General features: G+C 43.9%; 1 protein-coding gene across 10 annotated transcripts in view; it reads right to left on the minus strand.

Annotated features, from left to right (window-relative positions):
• KCNMA1 (potassium calcium-activated channel subfamily M alpha 1) overlaps positions 1–20,878 on the minus strand; it is a 756,034-nt gene that overhangs the window by 213,150 nt on the left and 522,006 nt on the right. For all 10 annotated transcript variants that reach the window (XR_002730119.1, XM_023204859.1, XM_026455332.1 and 7 more), the window contains exons 7-9: positions 19,118–19,193; positions 16,928–17,098; positions 15,247–15,338 (exon numbers count right to left, since the gene is read on the minus strand). Coding sequence is in view for 9 of the 10 variants with exons in the window: in XM_023204859.1 (XP_023060627.1) it covers positions 15,247–15,338; positions 16,928–17,098; positions 19,118–19,193 (339 nt within the window). In the remaining variant the exon portion in view is untranslated. The remainder of the gene's footprint in view (positions 1–15,246; positions 15,339–16,927; positions 17,099–19,117; positions 19,194–20,878) is intronic.

A 20,878-nucleotide genomic window follows, 5' to 3' on the forward strand; every position in this document is an offset into this window, starting at 1 on the left:
CAGATTGCCTTTTTGCCCAAGGAGAGTTATTAGGTACATTATCATGGCAACCTTGGAGAACCCATATTGTTCCAATCTGTCCTATATCTGATTTGAAGATTTATGGTCTCCCCGTTTTGTGCCAATAATCATTTCCCTCCATTTTGTTTTCCATACAGTGAAAGTTATCAAGGAGCCCACATATTGAAACTGTTTGAATGCAGTTAGAATTGATGGATGGGGAGAAGCTGCCTCTAACTCAGCAGTCGGTATTAGGAGATCTGCTTCTGCCAGCCTGTGTCTGAGGAGGGCCCTGCAAGAGCATGAGGGATGGATGGTGAATGGGAAACATTTATTTACCAGAAATATTTTCGAGAATTTTGAAGATTCTAGGGCCATAGTTTGGGGAAGGATATTATTGCAGGAAGAAGAGAACTAGAATTTATTGCATCCTCAATTATTAGAGATATCATCAAAAATATGCTAAGATAGAGAGCAGGGTGTGACCTCATTGGAGGCAGAGTAATGGTTGTTCACGGGGCATGATTTGAAGAATGCCCAAAAAGACCCCCATCCAAAGTTATCTCTGCTGGGTTCCATGACACCTACATATCTACCATATGAGATTCATACTCTGATAGCCCTGTGTTTACTCAGCTCAGACACTAAATAACTAAATAGTCGTGGACAATGTAGCAATTTTGCATTTACAATTAAAAATCCAGAGCCTTTGAGGGGCCAGAGCTAGTGCCTGATTCATGAAGTTATCTTGATATCTAAGGAGATGATACATGGAAGGGCCAAGTAATCTGACCCATGGTAAGCACTATAAAAGGGTAAGTGCCATATGATATCTGTAAATTAGGATGTAACCAATATAAAGTATTCTGTGGCCTATGTAATCCCACCTAATCCTTTAACAACCCCTTGTTCTCACTACCTGAGTCTCTTCAGATAACCTCTCTGAAACTCTTTCCTTAAGTCATATGCCTGGCATCTCACAGCAAGTAAAAGTGACTTGCCCTAGATGCAATATTGGTCTCCCACTTCAGTTCCCACTAAGATGAAGGTGGTGGTGGAAAGGGCAGTGGCTTGTATATCTCAGCTGCTGCTCCTTCAGGGCAAGCAGAGATGGACCCACAGTGGTGGAGTGCATGTTGGAGGGAACCTCCACCAGCCAAGGGAGAGGTTTAGTCAGGGGACTGGAGTGGATAAACCATCACAGTTTTGCAAGATCACTAGAGTCTGACTGGATAGGCGGTATCATGATAGTCTTAGCAAAGTCTGATTACAGGCAGAAATCACAGGTCCCACTGGTCAGGAACTCTAAGCCAAACTTAACTGAAGCCATATGATTGGGGCAAGCCAAGGGGCTGCAAAGTAATGCAAATGTCCATTCTATTTTATATTTTATTTTATTTATTTTTTAGAGACAGGGTATTGCTCTGTTGCCCAGGCTGAAGTACAATGGCTCAATCATAGGTACATTATCATGGTAACCTTGGAGAACCCATATTGTTCCAATCTGTCTTGAACTCCCAGGCTCAAGTGATTCTCCTATCTTAACTTTCTGAATAGCTGGGATTATAGGCATGCCACCACAGTTAGCTAATTTTCTGTTGGTTTTTGTAAAGATAGGGTCTTGCTCTGTTGCCCAGGCTGGTCATAAACTCCCAATCTCAAGTGATCTGCTCACCTCGGCCCCCAAAGTGCTGAGATTACAGGCACGAGCCACCGCGCCCTACCTCAAATGTCTATTTTAGACATGTCATGTACAGCTCAGGACTTCCTTACCAGCCCGGAATCTAGAAGATAACAAGAATCTTAATGATCCATTTACAATGGGGAATATTTAGGAAAGTTCAGCTATGAGAGTAGCTAAATCTCTCCCCATCTATGGATGTGGATCTGAACTTTTTAAGACCACCAGCAATTGTCCTGACCAATTTCTACAGGGCCTGACTGCTCAGTTTGTGAAGATGACCAATAGACCTCAATCAATAACCATTTCTAATCTGATGAGATTTTGGTTTTAAATGCTAGGTCTGGATCTGTAAACAAATACTTCTTGGACAAAGGTAACATAAACTAACAGGTCATGGCTGAGAATAAAAGATCCACCTCAGACACACAAGGAAGCGTCTTCGATGGCAAAACAGTATCCAATGGCACTTTCTGGAGAGGAATTATTCATCCAGCGTGAGCAAGTAGTGCCTTGTGCTGGGTCAGGGCTCCATAAATATGGGCGGGGTTAACTGAAAAGGGCAGTGCTGGTGGGTCATGGCGTTGGAGGGGTAAGGATGACTTCATGAGAAGACTGTTTGATGATTATGAACACTATTGAGGGTCACCATAAATTTACCAGTTGCTTATTTCATGAGCATATCTTCACTAAATATACATGGGTGTGCTTCTCCTGCCATTTAAACATCGCCGCCTCCAGAATGAAATCCCACACATTCTCAATCCCTCTACTCTTTTCTTGGTGATGGGCCAGGAAAGCCTGCATGCCCAAGTTGAGCCAGAACTTCAGTTTCAGAGCTCAATTCCACAGGAAGTATACAGGACAACCTAGGGGGAGTGACTTAAGGCAGAAGGCAGAAGAGAACAGGAGGGCACTGAATGAGGCACCCAGAGAGCCACTGAAGATGACTTTTAGGTCTATGACAAAGAGCATCTACATGCTTTTCACAAGCCTCGGATACTGGTTCTTAGAGCCAGTAGCCTTTGAAAAGGGAAACTGTGACCATGGGATAGTCACCAATGGGCCCCCTCCCATGTTCTTATGTTTATCTCAGCATCTGAATGAATAGCCCTTGGCAATTGTTCAATCTAGCATCTTTCTTCTCTTTGATGTGGAAACAGGTTGCAAGATGAGCGCCAGATCCAGAGCACAACACCTCCCTCAGTTTCATGCCTTCTGATTAAAGAAAGCAGCTGGTGCCAGGGAGGACACCCTCAGCTGGGAATTGGGAGATTTTGGGGGCGAGTCCTCAGTGACCTGGGGACAGTCACTAAAATGAAGAGGCCCAGGCTGACTGGGCTGCACCCACCAGACACTGATGAATCCTCGCACAGGGCTCCAGTTCTCTGTCCGACCTTAGTTCACACCATCATCGTACCTTGTCTAGACATCTGCAATCACTTCCTAATTGATTTCCCTATTTATTCTCTCCACTGCCCCCAACCATTCCCACACTCCTCAACAAAGCCAAAGAGAAGGGACAGCAGCAAATCCTGCTGCAATCAGGTTCTGCAAGGGTGGGGAGGCCTTAGATCTTTCTTTAGCGGAGCCTTGCTCTAGGAAGACAATGTAAAATGCACAGCTCTGGGCTGTTTATTTTTAAAGATACTATATCCATTTTTACTGGAACAAGTATAAAGAACTTAAAAAACCCAGAGCTATCCTGTCACAATAAATCAGACAGAGTAAATTGAAAATCCTATACAGCTTTCCCTGAATACATTGTGCTCACTTTGTCAAAGAGGTAGATGAAATGTGGCACATATTGATCTAGATGTCTCTGTAAAACTATAATATTTATATCAAATACATATGCTAGACTCTCTCTGTCTTTCTGCTGAGCCTTCTAATCATGCTTTCCTCATCCTGCTCCTCCCAAAATGCACCTCACCATTGGTAGCCCCTGACGTGATGGGAATGAATTTTAAGAAGTACTTCTCAAGGGAACCAGCAGCACCGTATCATACAGGAAGCAGGGTGTGGGGGTGGTTAGAGACCCAATGACCCAAACTACATGGTGGTCAGCACCAAAGCTTCACATTTGCCCCGAATACATTGTGCTCACTTTGTTGGCCCTCAGTTGACCTTGAACCCTCTGTGTCTGCATCACCACCTCTCTGTGACACTCCTACAAGCTGGGCTTTCCTTTCTTTCTCACTTGGTAGTGCTTTTCTTGGCTACTTCGTCTTAATGCTGGTTTCCCTGATTTGGGGCATGTCCTTCAGGGTTACTGTTTCCCAGCTTTTCCCTTGAGGCTCAATTCCCCCCTGCCAAAAAATAAGACTAATCCAACTCCCACCTTCCCACTTCCTCCTTTACTCAATGTCTCAAAGGGACTGACTTCAGTAAAGATAGGGGAGACATCATGGGCAAATGAAGCCTAACTCCAGGCTGTGCTGCCTCCTCCCTCCATCCTACCCCAGGACCTGGCTTGAAACCCCTGAAACTTGCTGGGCTTTCAAGAACTATTTGTTAACCAATGGATTGGTTGACAAAGTATGCATCTTGGAGACTCTATCCCATGGTAAGTGAGGAAGAAAATTAACAGGTAGTTCACTGCAAGCCTGTTAGACCATAGGCTAGTCCACCACCCTGAATCTACTAGCATATTTCAAGTTTGTAAGGGAGCTGTATACATAAAGAGAAAAATAAAAACAAAGCAAATGAGAGTGTGTATGAGTCCCACCATGCCAAACCCTGACTATCACCATTTCATGTTAAAATTTTTTTTTAAAAAAGGAGGTTCAGCAATAAGATAATTTCCTACCCACGGACACATCTAGTACTTTGCTAATCACAAAGGAAGGAAATGCATTATCCCTCCTAGTGAGGAAGTGAATAAAGTAATCATCTTCTCCAGCTGTCAATGGAGCTCTTCTGGATATGGAGGCTGTGTTGCTGTTTCCCTAAATGGAGCAGAAGTCTGAGCAAATAGATCCCAACAGTGCAGCAAAGGCACCTCTAAAGCAGAGCCACAAGATCAGAGGACAGACAACTGGCAGCCCCAGTGGGGAATACCAGGACATCCTACCTGGGCCAGAACTTTGCATCTTATCGCACGCAGACAGTCAGAACCTCAGCTACCCTAGAGGAATCCGTGTCTACACCTCCACCATCCCAAATCACAGTTAGACCTCCATAATTAGACTGTGGGTGAGAAATGATCACACATATTTTGTAGCTTGTAGCCTACATGGAGCCTCAGTCCAAGTCTTTAAATTCTGGGAAACTCAGTGTAGGGGACATTGGTGGATTTTGCCTGTCCTGCATACACCCTCCCTTCTGTGGACAGTACCTCATTTTAATTTGGGGAATTAAATACAGTCTCCCAATTACATACAGTCTTGGGACCTTTAGTCATGGTTTCCTGCCCAAGTGAGGCCAATCAGTACTTTTAAATCTTGGATGAACTGACACTAATCACAGTGGTAGTTGATTCAACCTGATGACAAAACCCTGTAATGACTACTCCTGAGTTTCTGCTTCCTCAATGTCAGAGCTACGCCTCTGGCTCTTTTCTGTCCTTTCTGGGATCTTGCTCTTTAGTTTTTCATTGGAATCTCTAAGGTACTCTAACCTTTAAAAAAAAAAAAATGTTTTCTGCAAGAAAAAAAAACCAAGTCAGCAAAAAAAATTAGTTTCTGTTGCCTGCAACCAGAGAATCCTAACTGGTAGACTTGTTTACCTTCACTGTGGTTTCTCACCTAATTGTCATTATTACCTAGTATGCAAGTATTATCACCACCATTTAGGTTTCTTTCTCTCCTTTCCTTTCTTTCCTTCCTTCCTCCTTGGAAGGAGAATTCTGCAGATATCTTCAGTAAGCAATTCCACAGTTGCTGAACCCTCACAAACTGCACTGGTTCTTCCTATGTCTCCCTCCCCAACACTCTCACCCCTCTGCATCTTATTCATCCCATTACTTTGGACTTGGTGGCCTTTGGCCATTTTAAAATAAGTCAGGTCTTCCCTTGACCTGACTCTCCCAATGCTAGATGGTTCTCTGCTCTTACAGAGAAACCAGGGAGCTGAATGGCACTTTCTTTTTTTCAAATCAAAGCAGATTTGCCTGTCTTCACTTGATAATGCTGCTTCTATACAAGCAGAGACTGAGAGAAGACTAAGGCAGGCAAAGGTCAGCCTAACTCTTCACGGATGAAGGTGGAATAGAGGGAGACTGAGTCCAAGCAAAGAAATGGCCCTGAATTTGGCCCAGAGAGGGATTTGATTTGCAAAGAGAGACCCATTGCCTCCCTAACTCCCCTGGTGAATCATGTATCATGGTCCTTGAGCACACGCTGTTGTGACTGACCCTCCCATAATGACAATAAACTTGACATATCTCTGCCTTGTTCTCCAGCCACACCAAGGGTGTTGCCACAGCCAGCATAAGCTGGTAGCCATTCACTCTGTAGACCCAACATACTTGCATAGGCCCCAGCAGACCTCCAGCGTCTGTTAGTCACACAGGGACTGGAAGGAGCTACAGGTTAGAAGGTCGGTGGATCACCTGAGGTCGGGAGTTCAAGACCAGCCTGACCAACATGGAGAAACCCCATCTCTACTAAAAAATACAAAATTAGCCAGGCATGGTGGCGTACGCCTGTAATCCCAGCTACTCAGGAGGCTGAGGCAGGAGAATCGCTTGAATCCGGGAGGTTGAGGTTGTGGTGAGCCAAGATTGCACCATTGCACTCCAGCCTGGGCAACAGGAGCAAAACTCCATCTCAAAAACAAAGGAAAGAAAAAAGAAGGCATGATACGAGGCATGACAGGCCACAGCAGGACCTTTGTGGAGTCTGGAAAGGAGTGGACCTCGGGATCACATCAGCGGATTCCCAACCCTCCCAAATCTTTCTGCACTCCTCTTTTATTGGGTCTGTAAGCTTTTAGGTGAACAAGGCACTCTGCTGTTACCTATGCCCTCCACTGTTCCAATGGGTATGTTCAACAATGTGAATTATCAAATGCTTTTGGGAGGCTTCCCTCTAATGTCTCTTGTTTTCATGATTATTTTACACTTCCATGATTTCAACGAATAAAATTCCTGAAAAAAGAGTATTTCACTGGGAAGATGCTCCTGCATACTCAAGCTTCTGTTTCACTACCACTGCTTCCTTGGGTGGTACTGATTGGTCAGCAGAATCTCAGATAAGCTCAAGGAGAGCAAGAATTACATTTTACCTATGGTACCCAGCACAGAGCTTGGCACGTGGTGGGGATTCAAATTATTGTTTGTTGATCCAATATGTTAGAATGGGAGTTTTCCTAAGACTGTTCTATACACTAGCTGACATTTGCCTTTGGAGTCAATGGCTAAGGTCATATAAGCTCTCACTGAGATGGGCACATATCTATCTCTGAACTACCTCCATGTCCTCTTATTAGAAATGTACAAGGAGGGGAGATAGAGATTACTTTTACAGCAACTGGTACCCACATTCGGAGCAGTCCCTGTGGTTCTGTGGGTGAGAACAGGCCATTGTGATGCAACACCAGTACTGGCTGTGGAGACTGGAACCCTTGGGACAACAGAATCAGATTTCCACAACTTTCACACTGTATCAGCCTCCATAATGTTTTAATAAAAAGAGACACTGGACTTGGCCAGTTAGGAAGTTTCCTGGTTTATTTTCATAGTATGATGACCGCAGCATGGAAGGAAACCCAAATCTACCAGGAACCGTTTTGCACAGCTCTGGAAAGAAGTCCAGCAGGGTGAATGACTTGGCATGAAGACAGAAAACACGGGGCAACCTAGTCTGGGATGGCTGCACTTGTTCCTGAGATTCTGAATCTACCCGGCAAGGATTCATCCAATCAAAGGAGCCATTGATCAGAATTTTCAGCAATTATAATTTGAGAAATCATATTCAAATTATTTTTTAATAGAAGAAAGAATACTTGAGAGTGAAAATCTAGGCTTGAATATGACTTTTTTTTTTTTTTTTTTTTTTTTAAGGTACACAGTTCATCTCCCACCTACATTTCTATTCTTGTTTTCAGAACAATAGCTGGAACATTTTGCTAAGCGTGTGGAAGGGAAGAGTGACAGCAGGAAAGGAGGGGAGCTTCATTCTATCAGTATTATCAGGAAATTGATTTAATGTGCTTCCAAGTCTCTTTAAATAGAGCTTCAAGTTTGAAAGGGACTGAAGATACAGCTTAGAGGAATCCAAAACAGATGCCAAGAAAGAAGTGCCCACATCCCACGCCCACCAAGACCTCTCTCATCAGGAAGGGATACCTAGCACAACACATCAGAAGATACAGCATCTAATGACAAGCACTTTGGGTATCTACCCCTCAGTACTGTGTTTCAGAAGTAGTCAAGAGGTCATTTTTCCAAAGTATTAGGGCAAGCTCATTTTTTGTTTTCCTTGTTCCCAAGAAGTTTAATGCTAATCAAAGCAGAATGCCTAATCAGTTCAAGATGTTCTGTCAACTTGAATTATCTATTTGTCTTCTTATTTACTGTATCTGTCTGTCTACAGTTCTTCATATCTTTGTGAAGATCGGTTATTGAGGCCTGTGTTTCCTTCTGACTAGAATCGCTACCAGATGATCCTTCCTGGTGATATGTTGATGATTTGCTAATTTATGGCTTTTAAAATCTAGGAATCCGAAGACATTGCTGAGGGGTTCAGCCTGGGGAAGTCATGTGGCTCATGCAATAAGGGCTGAATGGCTACTTGATGAGGGATCTAAGTCTGCGTAGGATGCAAAGTTTCGGTCACATTTCGACCAGAGCCATGTCTGCAATAGAGAAATCATAAATGACATTTTATAGGAAACACCCCTCATGAGAGCAGTCCGCCCCTTGCAGGTGAGGAAAAGTGAGAATGACTGTTGCCCAAGACACAAGTAAACAGGAAAGGAAAGGCCTATGGATCGGGCCAAGTCAGTATCACATGAAATCATCTCAGATCCGATTCCCAAGTGCTAGAAGCCATGCCTTCCCCAAAAGAGTCGAGAGGGAAATGGTGTGGTAGCAAGACTCTCTCAGAACCAAGAGAAGAGGTTTTAATAAGCTCTGAGATTGGACTCCCCAATCACTCACGTGGCCAAATAGTACGATGTGTAGCTCAGAACAGCTGTGGTATATTTGGAGATTTTTATGGATGTGTAGAAATGCATCTGTCCCCAGTGCCTGGTGTGTAGCAAGCCCTCAGTAAACACAAGTGGAATGGATGGACATGAAGGCGTGACTCACATTAATTCCTTTAAGTTAGGTTGGGCTATGGGGCTGCAGATTTAATGAGTCTTTGTAAAGAAACAATCCATGCTCTGGCACAGTAGACAATTTAAAATTCCAAATCCTTTAGAAATCAGTCTAGAACCCTGCTGGACAAGACCTGAGTGTGTTGGAGGAAATGGAGTGGAATTCCATGTTGATACAAGACAGCCAGGCAGGAGGGAATAGTGTGTGGTCTCAGGAAGGAACAAAGGGTCTGAGTGAGAAGGAGAGCCTAATTCTGATATAAGGAAAGACACGGAGCTTAAAAAGAACCCAATAATCAGGAAGCAGGGAAGATATGCAGGATGCCCTCTCCTGATAAGTCAAGAAAGCACCTCTCAGGCAGGTTAGGGTCTGAGCAAGCAATCAGTTTTTAAGACTTCCTCTAGTGGAGGTAGAACTGAAGACCTATGTTTGCAAGTGGGGCTTGCATAACCTGGATTTTAAAAGCAAGAGTGTCAGCTCCCCCAGTTTATTGGGTAATGCAAGCTGGGTCAAGTTCATTAAACAAACGTTAGCATCTCCTCCTCTGAGGTGTCACTTCTTTGGACTACTTTATCCAGTGTAACTAATCCCTGTTTTTCTCCGTTGCAAAATCTTAGTCTTTCTTGGTTTTGCAGCACATATTAAAAATGTGTAATTGGCATTTGCTTTAGTTGTACCCTTGCTCAGTGCTTGCAACCTCCTTGAGACTGTCAACTCCATGAGTACAGGTTCCGAGGGTAGCCTGTTCACCAGTGAACCCTGAGCACCCAACACAACCCAGCATCGTGCCTGACTCATAACACAGAGAATGCCTGCCTGCCGAGTGAGTGAATGAAACGATGGAGATGGGCCACAGGAATGGACAGTGAAGTAGGTCACTAATTGTGCTGGGCTGTTTTTAGTTCTTGAAATTTTGTTCTCAACTATTGAAAACTCAATCATTTCTTCTAAAGTATGGAGTCCTCTTTAAAATATGAGCATTTACAATAAAGAAGATAATGAAGTACTCTATTTTCATATTTAAATAGAAAAGCATGACAAACTGTCCCCATCTCTCTGAATGTAAGACTCCTTCCAATGTGGAGACCACATCCGGGGTTGAACGCAGACAGCCCTAACTCCCTCCATTGTGATACAGGCTCCTGAGGGTGAATATTCCAAGTCAAAGCTATGAAACAAACACACAGAATGCACCCTGCAGAACTGGTCACATGGGGCTCTATTGCACTTCTCACTGATGAGTAAGAAACCACACCAGAGAACTGCTCTGTGCTGTGTGGCATACCAGCTAAGGAGCGAAAGGGAACAGGTGGTTCCATCTGCAAAGGTATAGAAGGCTCTGCAGGTGAGATCTGCCCAGCGGGGAAGTCCAAGTTTAGCAGATCACTACAATTCTCCATGAAACTACCTTTAAAGGATGGAGCCAGAAAGGGGAAGAAAATGTTGAAATCCACAAAAAAGGCACAAATCTCACTTTGGATGTGGTTCATCTATCTGTCTTCAAGAGCCTCTCATTGCTAGAAGTGTTCAAGAAGGAATTAGAAATCTAGTCTAACCAAATGAGAAAAATAAAGGAAGAAATGGTTTTGTCTGCTGTCCATCTTTTTCCCCTCAATCCTGGGGCCAGGACCCTTAGGGGTAGTGGGTGGGCAGGAGGGGAGAGGAGACAACCCCAAAGTGAAGCTCATGCCTTTCTCTTCCACTCCATCATAGGCACGGTGTTCTGGCTCCACTTATAGGGAAAGGTGGAGGAAGATACAAACAATAGGAGATCACTGAGTTTAGAGCAGAATGGCGTCTCAAGAGATGACATGGAGAGGCAGCAGGACACAGGGAAGCAGACTGTCCAGGTTCAAACCCCAGCCCTACTCTTTACTAGCTGCGTGATGTCAGGCAAGTCACTCAACCTCCCTGTTCCTCAGTTTCTTCACTCATTCCAAATGGAGATGAGAGTAATACCTTTCTCACAGGATCACTGTGAGGATTCTGAAATACGCAAATATTTGTAGGTATTACTATTGCCAGAGAAGGCAGTCCTGGGGCTTTAGGCTGCACTGATCCACATTCTCATTTCAGGAAGTGTGTGGCACTCCTGTCTTTATAGAGAAATGTTCCAAGAGAAGCCACAGCATTTAAGTTTCACAGACAGCTTTTTTGAATTGGAGCAAGAGATGGATTAGTCTGTGACAACTATTCCCCAAACCAGAATGGCGGCTCAGTAGCTTCATCCTGGGGACCTTCCTCTAAGGTAATTACATTCACTTTCCTCTCCCACCTTGGCTACTTCTAGTCTTTCATGACTCATTCCCTTCTTGTGTGTCCTCTCAGCATTTGGCTACCAGGAATCAGTAGAATAATCCAAACCCATCCCATTCTCTCTGTCCCAAACACCTGGGCCTAGGATTGCCTCAAACTTGAGTCACTCAAGTCCCAACATGAGAAACATAAGGTCTGGGTGGCTCTCCAGCTGGACTCCCTCTAACAAGGGGGTTACAGCAGATGGATTCCTCTCTGTGACTGATTATTTTCCATGGCCCTTGGCCATGTGACCTTGGACCATGATCTTGTCAGTTCTCATAAACTAACCAGGAGTGGAATGAATCACACTCAGAGAGGAGACCTCTGGGGGAAACTGCAAGGGGCTATGAGAGGGAGGAGAGAGCTGGGGATCCCAAAGGCCATGGGAGCCTCACCACCCCTCCGGCCTTCCCTGTCTCTAAGCAGTTTCGACCTTCCACAAAGGAAAGGAGGAGGAGGCAGTAGCCTTGGGAGACAGGTTGGGCTGCAGGAGGCCTACTCTTCTGAATAAGATTCAGGGTATCAGTCCAAGAGCCCAGTTGTCCCTAATCCCTCCAACTCAGAGAGATTACTTGCCTCAGCTACTCACTGAACTGTTGGTTGTGGACACCCAAACCCCTATTCTTAGATGCCCCAATCCATCATAACATATATGAAATAGCCAACACACATGCACACATGCACAAGCACCCATACCCACTGCAGGGACTGGCTATCCTGCAGGAGGTGATGAAAATGTTGGGTAAGGCACTCTGGGCCCTTGAAATAGTGTTGATGGTGAAGAGGTTTTGAGAATGCTACTTGAAGTGTTTATATTATGCCAAACACATTGATTAAAACTGAAAATGAGATGCCAATGAAATCTTCATATTCTCAAATATCCTGAATTTGGGTGTTGTACAAACAAAACCCTGATCTTCTCTGCCTAAATTTTTTACTTTAAATAATCTTTGAATTTCAAAGTTTTGTGTCTCTGTAGCTTTAGATCATGAGTTACCTTGAGTTCTCTGACAAGTTAATATATTGTTAGAGAAATCATTTCTGAATAAAATATGCACAAGTAAACAAATCCCTTAACTATGTATACATTCTAATTTCTTTCTGGGCATTCATTTGATTGGGTCCTGGGGAGCAGAGAGCATGTACGTGTGTGTCCATGGGCAGAGCACATGGATTTATGCATACACAAAAACTCAGAGCACAGCACACTGTTTTAAGAGTCTGAACTTTATCTTTCAACAAAGTTTAGCTGCTTTCCTTTTGCAAATGCATTTAATTTTATCTGGAAACTTTCTGACGTTAGAAATAGAACAACTGTAGTTTCTCATTATGTTTGCTGCCAGAATCCATGCTTGGTTGCTCAACTAAAGACCTTATATTGCTAATTACTACCACATGCCCATATCCCAAGCGAAAGAAAACTTATTGATTCTGACAGCTCATTCTCTCAACACTGAATTCCAAATGAAAACTCAAAATTTGGCCAAACATAACATTTCATCAATCTTGTTTTACTGACTGGAAAAACAACATCAAACAAAGGGTGCTAATGGCCCTTTATTACCGTGCCTTTCCCAAGCTTATATTTTCTGATGAAAGATCTAAGTGACCAAAGGGCTTCTTTAAACTACTTAGTAATTAGCTTTTGAACCAGGAAACAATGCGTAAAGTAAAGTGAACAGGCCCGGTGCTGATGACAGGACGGACTCTGTGTCTGCAGGGTCAGGAACAGTGGGGACCCAAAAAGAACATTAAAAGCAAAGTGCATTTTATAAAGGGAGAAGAAAAAAAAAAGAGAGAGAGAAAACCAGGCTAAAAGCGGTGATAAAAGATTACAGAGCCCGAACAGAATGCCAGGAAGTCTGTGATCTGAAGTCATTGCACCTGAAAGTTTGAGTGGAACTGCCAGGGTGAAACATGACCAGATCGGACCTGGGGCAGTGAGTGAGTGCCGCGCTGAGGGCCCCATCTGGGTCAGCCGGCACCAAAAGCTACCGGCCTGCAGCCCACCCACCAGCTCACCCACATTTGACTAGGAAAATTATTTCATTAAAAAAAAAATTACCTGGAATGAGAGTCAAGAAATATTTTCAACCTAGCCTTCAGGGCAATTGATTTTACTGACTTCTTCAGGGGCAGTGATTGGGAAATGCTGGCAGTGACATTGGGAGATAGGGAGGCCATAAAGAGAGCCCCAGGCCCTCAGAATGCCTTCTGCTTTATGGAGACCTGTCCACACCTTCAAGGCAAAATAAATTGAGATGCTGTTTTCCTCTTGGCATGGGATATATGACCAATGGGAATCTCTGGACTTATTTGGCCTTTTGGATCCAACCAATGGCCCAGAAATCAGAACAGCTTGGTTCTAACCTCATCCAGGGCTGTTAAGATAATAGTGAGGGGAGGGCTCCATTAGAGGGAAGATGGAGGGATGTGCTGCCTCTCTGAAAAGACGCCAACTGGCCTCCTCTGGCCCACTGTCCTTTGTGCCTTTGAAAAGAAACTGGTGTCCTGTGGGTAGTTCAAGAAAATAAGCCCTTTTGTCCACCTCCTCATTTCCTGTGCAGAGGCCTGGACACCTGAGCTCAGGAAACATTGGACTCACTGACCGAAGGGGAGGTTCCGCTCTGCCCGACATGGCTGACTGTCAAAACGAGGAGAAGGCAGCAGTGGAGGGAAATACAATGCTCCCGGTCTGATTTTATTTCCTCTTAAAAAAACCAAAGAAGCTCTTTAAGAGTTCATTTGAAACTGAACGAGAAGGGAAAGCAAAGCAAAACAAAACAAAACAGTTCCATGATAGGAACTTCCATGACTGGGAAGAGGCATGAGTGATGAAAAGTTTTCTGTGTCCTGATCCGGATGACAGGATGGTAGTTACTGGGTGTGTACATAGGTACAAGTTCCTCACTCTATATGTTAAAGATGTGTACATTTCACTCTATGTAAGTTATACCTCAAAACCAAAAACAAAGGTCACTGCCCCAGAAAAAGCTTTAAAAAAATAAATAAAGGATGCCTGCTGCCAGCTCCCTCTCCCCCACGGCATTCCTCTCTTGAGGTGGTAAGGTACTGCCCCCTACTTAGGAGAAAACCTTGGGGTCTACATTGAACCTGCACATTGATATTGAGAGTGATAAGGTGATCCAAGCACACATTGAAATAGTTCCCAAGAAGAAAACACTCATGTTTGGGAAGCCAAACAAAAGATTCCCCAAGAATAGCATGTAGTACCCTAAACTACCAGAAATATACTATTTCTTGCCCAGAAGGAATTTCAGCTGAGTAATGAGTCCCCCTGAGGATAAGATTGGTGCCTCCTGGATGAAGAGGAGAACTGGGTTCCCAGTGGCCACAGTGCCTTTGCAGTAGGCCAGATGACCTGGATCTGCCACCCAAGGAGTTCCCTGCCAGAGTCTTATCCTGCATTCTTGCTACATACAAACCACCATAGGAGGGCATCATACTAGTTTGAGGGACCAGAATTTTATCACATAGCCAGATGATGTGAAGAATGAATGAGTTTTGTCTACTTGTTAGGGGTCAGAAGAGAAAATATGGGCCCAGTTATAAATGGACTCCTTTCAGGACAAATTCATTACATCTCTTGGAATTTGTGAATGGGAGTTGGTCCAAGTGTGGCAACGTCCTCGGGTCACCTCTGACATCACGCCCCTGTGAGGAAAGCTGGGCCTTCCCTCACAGAAGCACCCGGTGGGGTGGGGGAGGGGCAGAATTCAGAGGGCACCTCCACAGGGACTCCTGAAAGTCACTCAACCACATCTTTTCTGATGCAACTGACTTACTTTCTGCCTCCATGTTTGTTAAAAGTCCCGCCGAATTTATTCCGATTCAGGATGAGAGCAGCAATTTCGGGCACGTAGCGGGCAAACATTGCCTACATGCATGAAACAAAGAAACAAGAGCCAAAAAAAAAAAAAAAAATGGCATGCAGAGAGGATTCTACCACAGCGGAGGCAGCAAAACCTCTTGGCATACTTACTTTCTTCCACTAACCGCACTATAGGAGCCCCCGTATTTCTTGCGGTTTCCTATTAACTCTATGATTTCAGGGACGTAGCTGGCAAACATGGCCTGAGAAGACAGGAGACAGAAGAGAGACTAAAAAGACAGGCCAAAGAAAAGGGGGGACCTGTTCAGACGGGGCAGGGTCGGGGGGGCACTAAGATCTGAAAACACAAGAGGATTAGGCCTGCAAAGGTATATATTGATATGTTGGATCATAAAAAACTAAAAGCATGAAAAGAGCAAGCTCCTGGAAATACACAAGACAAACAAACATTAGCTAACCTTGACAACTAAAGAACAAAAAGAATCACAGTCTAGAGAAATACAAAGGAGACAGGAATAAATAAGGTGATATCTAGTTCTTGTTGAAGAAAAATAGGCAAAAGGGGTGCATGCTAGTGAAATTAAACACACACAGGCACACGTGTGCGTGCACACACAGTTTCACAAGAGAAGATCTTTGTCATTAAAATTCAGAGGAGAATCAATGTTTTTACGAGTGACAAAAGAAAATAAACACCAAAAGATTAAAAACTAAATTTTTCTATTAAAAAAAAAAACACTAAAAAGCACAAAAGGGAAATTTAGGAAATCACCTGGGAGGAGAAGATAGCAAGGAGAAACACAAATCTGCCATGTTTTGTCCAACAAACATCTGGCCTGTGACTGGCTGGATGGGTCTTGTTATCTATGGGCACCTCACGGATGCTGCAGAAATGCTTGCGTGAATGTACACATGCACGTGCACATTTATATACATTTTTAAAATGTATATGCCCTATGCATACAAAACAGAGAGATGTGTATGCATCACTATATATAAATGTGCGTGCAGTGTAAGTACATGAAAGCTGTGTGTGGATTAGGATTTTAATCACTCGCTTCATAAATGGCAAAAACTCTAAACTTAAAGTGAGCTACTTTGAAAGACAAAATGCAGCAACTGCCAATGTGTGGCCAGAAATCCCCTTGATTTACATTATAAGGGATGGTTTAGTGCAACATAAAGAGCTGCATAGACCTTTAAAAACCAAACAGTGAAACTTTCCTAGAAGAAAGGAGCAAAAATATCCCATATGTCCGCTGCAGAACGGAGTGAGCTGTTTGCAAAACTGTACTCTGCTCACGTGAGGATGTCTGCCTGGACAAGACTAAGGTGCTCTCTGTCCTTTGATGTAGGGACCCTTCTCTTTAGGGCAGGCCCCAGCCACAGTGTTTGTTGGAAGTTTGGGTAGGAACATAAAGGGGAAGGGGGAGCTCTTGAAACCGCAAACTGTCTCTACAAAGTATCCATAGCTTCTACCAGAGGCAGGTGACAGCCATTGTCGTTGTAGCATACCAGATGCTGAATTACATTGCTAAGGGGTAGACACACTCCCTTCTTAACAGCATCACTTTCTTAAGACAATTAGGTTTGCTCCTGGCTAAATGGCTGTCCCTCACAAGGGCAATGTGCCTGGATCTATGGGGCAAGTGTAATACACCAAGAATTATGCAGAAAAGTCACCATCCTGTTTGGATTTACTTAGCCTGATTCTAACATTAAGGCTTGCTTCTAGTGCAGAACACAGTCTACAATACAAAGCTTTAAGGAAATGTATCATGGAAAATACTAACAACCATCAAAATCAAATCATAATAAAGATTTTTTTTACCAGTCCCCCGAGGATGAAGAAGACCATGAAGAGACGCCCAAGCGTGGTTTTTGCATAAACATCCCCATAACCAACGGTGGACATTGTGACCATGAGTAAATAGACACATTCCCAGTAGGTGAGAGCCTGGTTGTTCTGAAAATTTTCCCATGGGTCCCCTGAATTCTCCACCTAAAGCAAATGGGACAGGGGAGAAAAAAGAAAAACATGCTATTGAAGTGTATACATACAATAAACCCAGAAGCTCGGCACTCCTGAAGGCCACTTGCTAATGCACACCACTCTCCACAGGAGTTGTGTGGTTCCTGGGCTGAGTTCTGTGAGTCAGGATAAAGAGCTCCTGAGCAGGACACAAAGAAAGTGGAGAAGCAGCTGCAGGAAATGTCTTCCTGGCTGATTGGGACAGAGAGGGAAAGCAAGAAGGAAAATATCTCTAGGCCTTTTTTCTTCTGCTGCTAAAATGTCAGAAGCCAGCGAAAATTCAGGGCATTGCCACTGGCCAGGTTTTAGAGCACTCTCTTCAAGGAAAGATCCAGAGACCCCGTCCCTGACCTTCCCCAATGGGTTTCTAAGGCCCAGATGGCCTGGCTCTGCCTCTCCCACAGAAATTCTAAACCGTTCCACAGGGGGCTGCCTCCTTCCATCAGTTTATCCAAGAGTATATATGGGCCCTGCTTGTTCTGATTCAAACAGCATCTCTGGGATCTGGCCCTGCTCTCCCTCTTTTGCAAATTGCCAGTGGTGGTCTTAGCCTTGAGGCTGCCAGAATCTTCCCAGGGGCTTGGAAAGTGAGCTCATGAGAACAGCTTGCAGTGGCACAACCTATTAGACCAAGGGCTGGCAAACTTTTTCAGTTTTGTGGGCCACACAGGTCCTGGTCAACTTCGCAGAGGCAAAACTTCAACAAATGGGTGTCGCTGGATTTGAAGAGCTTTGGCCCAGGACTGCAGTTTCCCCACTTTCCTGTCCTTCCATCATATTTGATCTGCCAACAAGGCTAGGAGATGGGCAGGAAAGGTACTTTAGATACTCTCAGGAGAGAGGGAGCTGCAGGTCCAATTTTACTCAAATACGCGCGTGATCCACCCTTAGGGTCTGTGGACGGCAGCCCCCAGGCCTCCAGCTCTGCCTCTGCAAAATGTTTCCAGGGCCTGGCCTCTTTCACACATTAGTTTGTCCTTAATGTGCCATTTTCACAAACGTTTCCTGGTGAACCAGAAGGGACTTCACTAACACCAATAGTAAGGTGGGGTCATCATCTTATTAAAGACTACTATGTCCTCCACATATGTGATTTGGGTGCTTGGTACTTGGTTACAGCAAGAATTAGGGTGATTAAGGTTGATTTTGGCCAAGAATCCCATCGGTATTAAGGGCTGGGCAGGAGACCCCAAATCTGGTACTATGTGAGCCCCCGTGCCCCACCCACTGTCATCCCAGGCCTGTCTTCCTTTGGGTGATAATTACGTAAATCCCAAGTGTGGGTAGTTAAGCGTGTCCTTCTATCCCTTATGCAAATAGAGGCTCAGCCACCGGTGGTCAACTTTATCCAAAGTCTCATAGCTAGACGAGGCTCCTTCCAGTTGTAACAGTCTATGTTTGCATGAAACACACTTCCTACAATGGCTGTGCTCTTTAAAAGCAGGAGGAAAGTCTGCCTTTGGGTGGTGTGAGGGGCTTGACTCAATATAAGGCTTTAAAAGAGTCACTAATAAAAAAGAATTAACATTTTTGAGGTACAAATCAGACAAAATAATCAAAGGTGGCTTTTTGTAAGGGGGAAGTAGAGAGAAATTGAGGGATCTGAATTTGTTGTTTACTAGGAGGTGTGGGTCAAACTTCCAACCTTGTCCCCAGCCCTTTTCCACGTGTTTGCTTAGGAAGCACTGCCATCTTGTGGCTTACTGTAGTTCTTGCAGACAGAAGGAAAATCTACCAAAGCCCCCACACAATACCAACAAGCAATGAATGGAAAAATGCAGGTTAATAGTGCAAACATTACTCACCATTTGGAATTAGTTTGGGGTAAAAAGGTTGGAAACCCAGACAATTATTTAGTTGCTTCCCATCTTCCTGTCTACAACCGAGGTGAAGTTTCTTTCCAGCAAGAAAAATTTTAGGTAATAAAATGACTCAGAGAGGGTCTTGTTGCTGGCAAGCGAGAGCACAAGGGTCTTCAAGGTTACTCACCAAATGGATGAACCCGGCTGCAGTCAGCCACGTGCTGATAAATATGGAGAGCAGATTCACCAGCTTGATGGAATTACTGTGCAAGAGACAACAAGCAAAATCCCCATGTTACCAAGGGAAGGCCCTGCAGGGGCTATCTTACAGGGTAACAGCACCCGCTTAGAGGTAGAGGCTGCCACACCTAACTTCCAACCGTTTCTCCATTATAAGAGAATTCTGGAAGCTGGAGGAGCTGCTGGGATGAAGGTCAGGACAGAGCCTAGAGGAACGAATTTAACTTTGGTAAAAATTGACTTTTATTTTAAAAAGTCTTCAAATCTACAGAAAAGTGGAAAGAACAATATAATGAACACTTGTACGCTCTTCATTTAGACTGACCGATTATTAACATTTGACCACAGGTGCTTTATTTCCCTACGTGCTTTTTCTCTTATTCCCCACACCCCCGCCGCTCTTTTTCCTTCTCTTCTTCTTGCCATGTATATATGTATTTCTCTCTCTCTCTCTCTTTTTTTTTTTTTTGGCTAAACCATTTACCAATAAATCAGAGACATCATGGCACAAGCCCTAAATACTTTAGCACTCAACTCCTAAGAAGAAAAGCATCGCACAGTATAATCACAATACCATTGCACGCCTGAGAAAATTAAAACATAAAAATTCAGTAATGCTATTTAATATGCAGACCTTATTTAAATGTCTCCAGTTGACCCAAAATTATGTTTATTGATTTTTTTTTCCCCCTAGACCCAAGTTTCACGCACTGCATTTGGCTGTTAGGTGGCTTAAATCCAACTGTCAGGAAACAAGGACAGAGAGTAAATATTTAGGCTTTACAGGCCATATAGACGTTGTCACAAATACTTAACTCTGTCACTGTGGCTTCAGAACAGCTTTCGGACAACATGTACAGGAATAGATATAGCTTTGTTCCAATAAAACTTTATTTACAAAAACAGGCAGCAGGCATGGGTTATAGTTTGCCAATCCCAAGTTCAGTCTCTTTTAATGTATAAATGACACCACTCCTTTGTAATAACATTAGATTTTGTGTGAATCTAGGTTGTCTTCTATAATGTTGTATATTCTGGATCCTGTTTATTTACTTATTTATTTTTATTTTATATTTTGAGATGAAGTCTCACTCTGTCACCCAGGCTGGAGTACAATGGTGTGGTCTCAGCTCACTGCAACCTTCGCCTCCCAGGTTCAAGCAATTCTCCTGCCTCAGCCTCCCAAGTAACTGAGATTACAGGCACACGCCACCACACCCAGCTAATTTTTGTATTTTTAGTAGAGACGGGGTTTCACCACGTTGGCCAGGCTGATCTCGAACTCCTGACCTCAGGTGATCCGCCCACCTCGGCCGCCCAAAGTGCTGGGATTAGAGGTGTGATCCACTGTGCCCAGCCCAGTTTATTTTTTAAATAAATGTTATTGTGTATGTTTGAGGCTTACAACATGATATTATCTACCATCTCACATAGTTAACATTTTCGTGTGTGACAAAGTAGCTAAAATCTACATATTTAACAAAAATCCCAAATACCATACAATTTTATTAACAATAGTCTTCATGTTGTACATCAGACCTCTAGACTTGATCATCCTCCATAGCTCCCTACTTGAGTATTTCTGTTAAGCATCTCTGCGGGGATGGCATCACATCAGGATATCCCAGCCCAATGACTAGGCCCATTCATGTGGCTGAGGTGGAAATGCTAATGTCTCCACTGAGAGGTGCCCATTTCCCTTTGTAAT

Source organism: Piliocolobus tephrosceles, chromosome 9 (assembly GCF_002776525.5).
Source record: "Piliocolobus tephrosceles isolate RC106 chromosome 9, ASM277652v3, whole genome shotgun sequence".
Lineage (NCBI taxonomy): Eukaryota > Metazoa > Chordata > Mammalia > Primates > Cercopithecidae > Piliocolobus > Piliocolobus tephrosceles.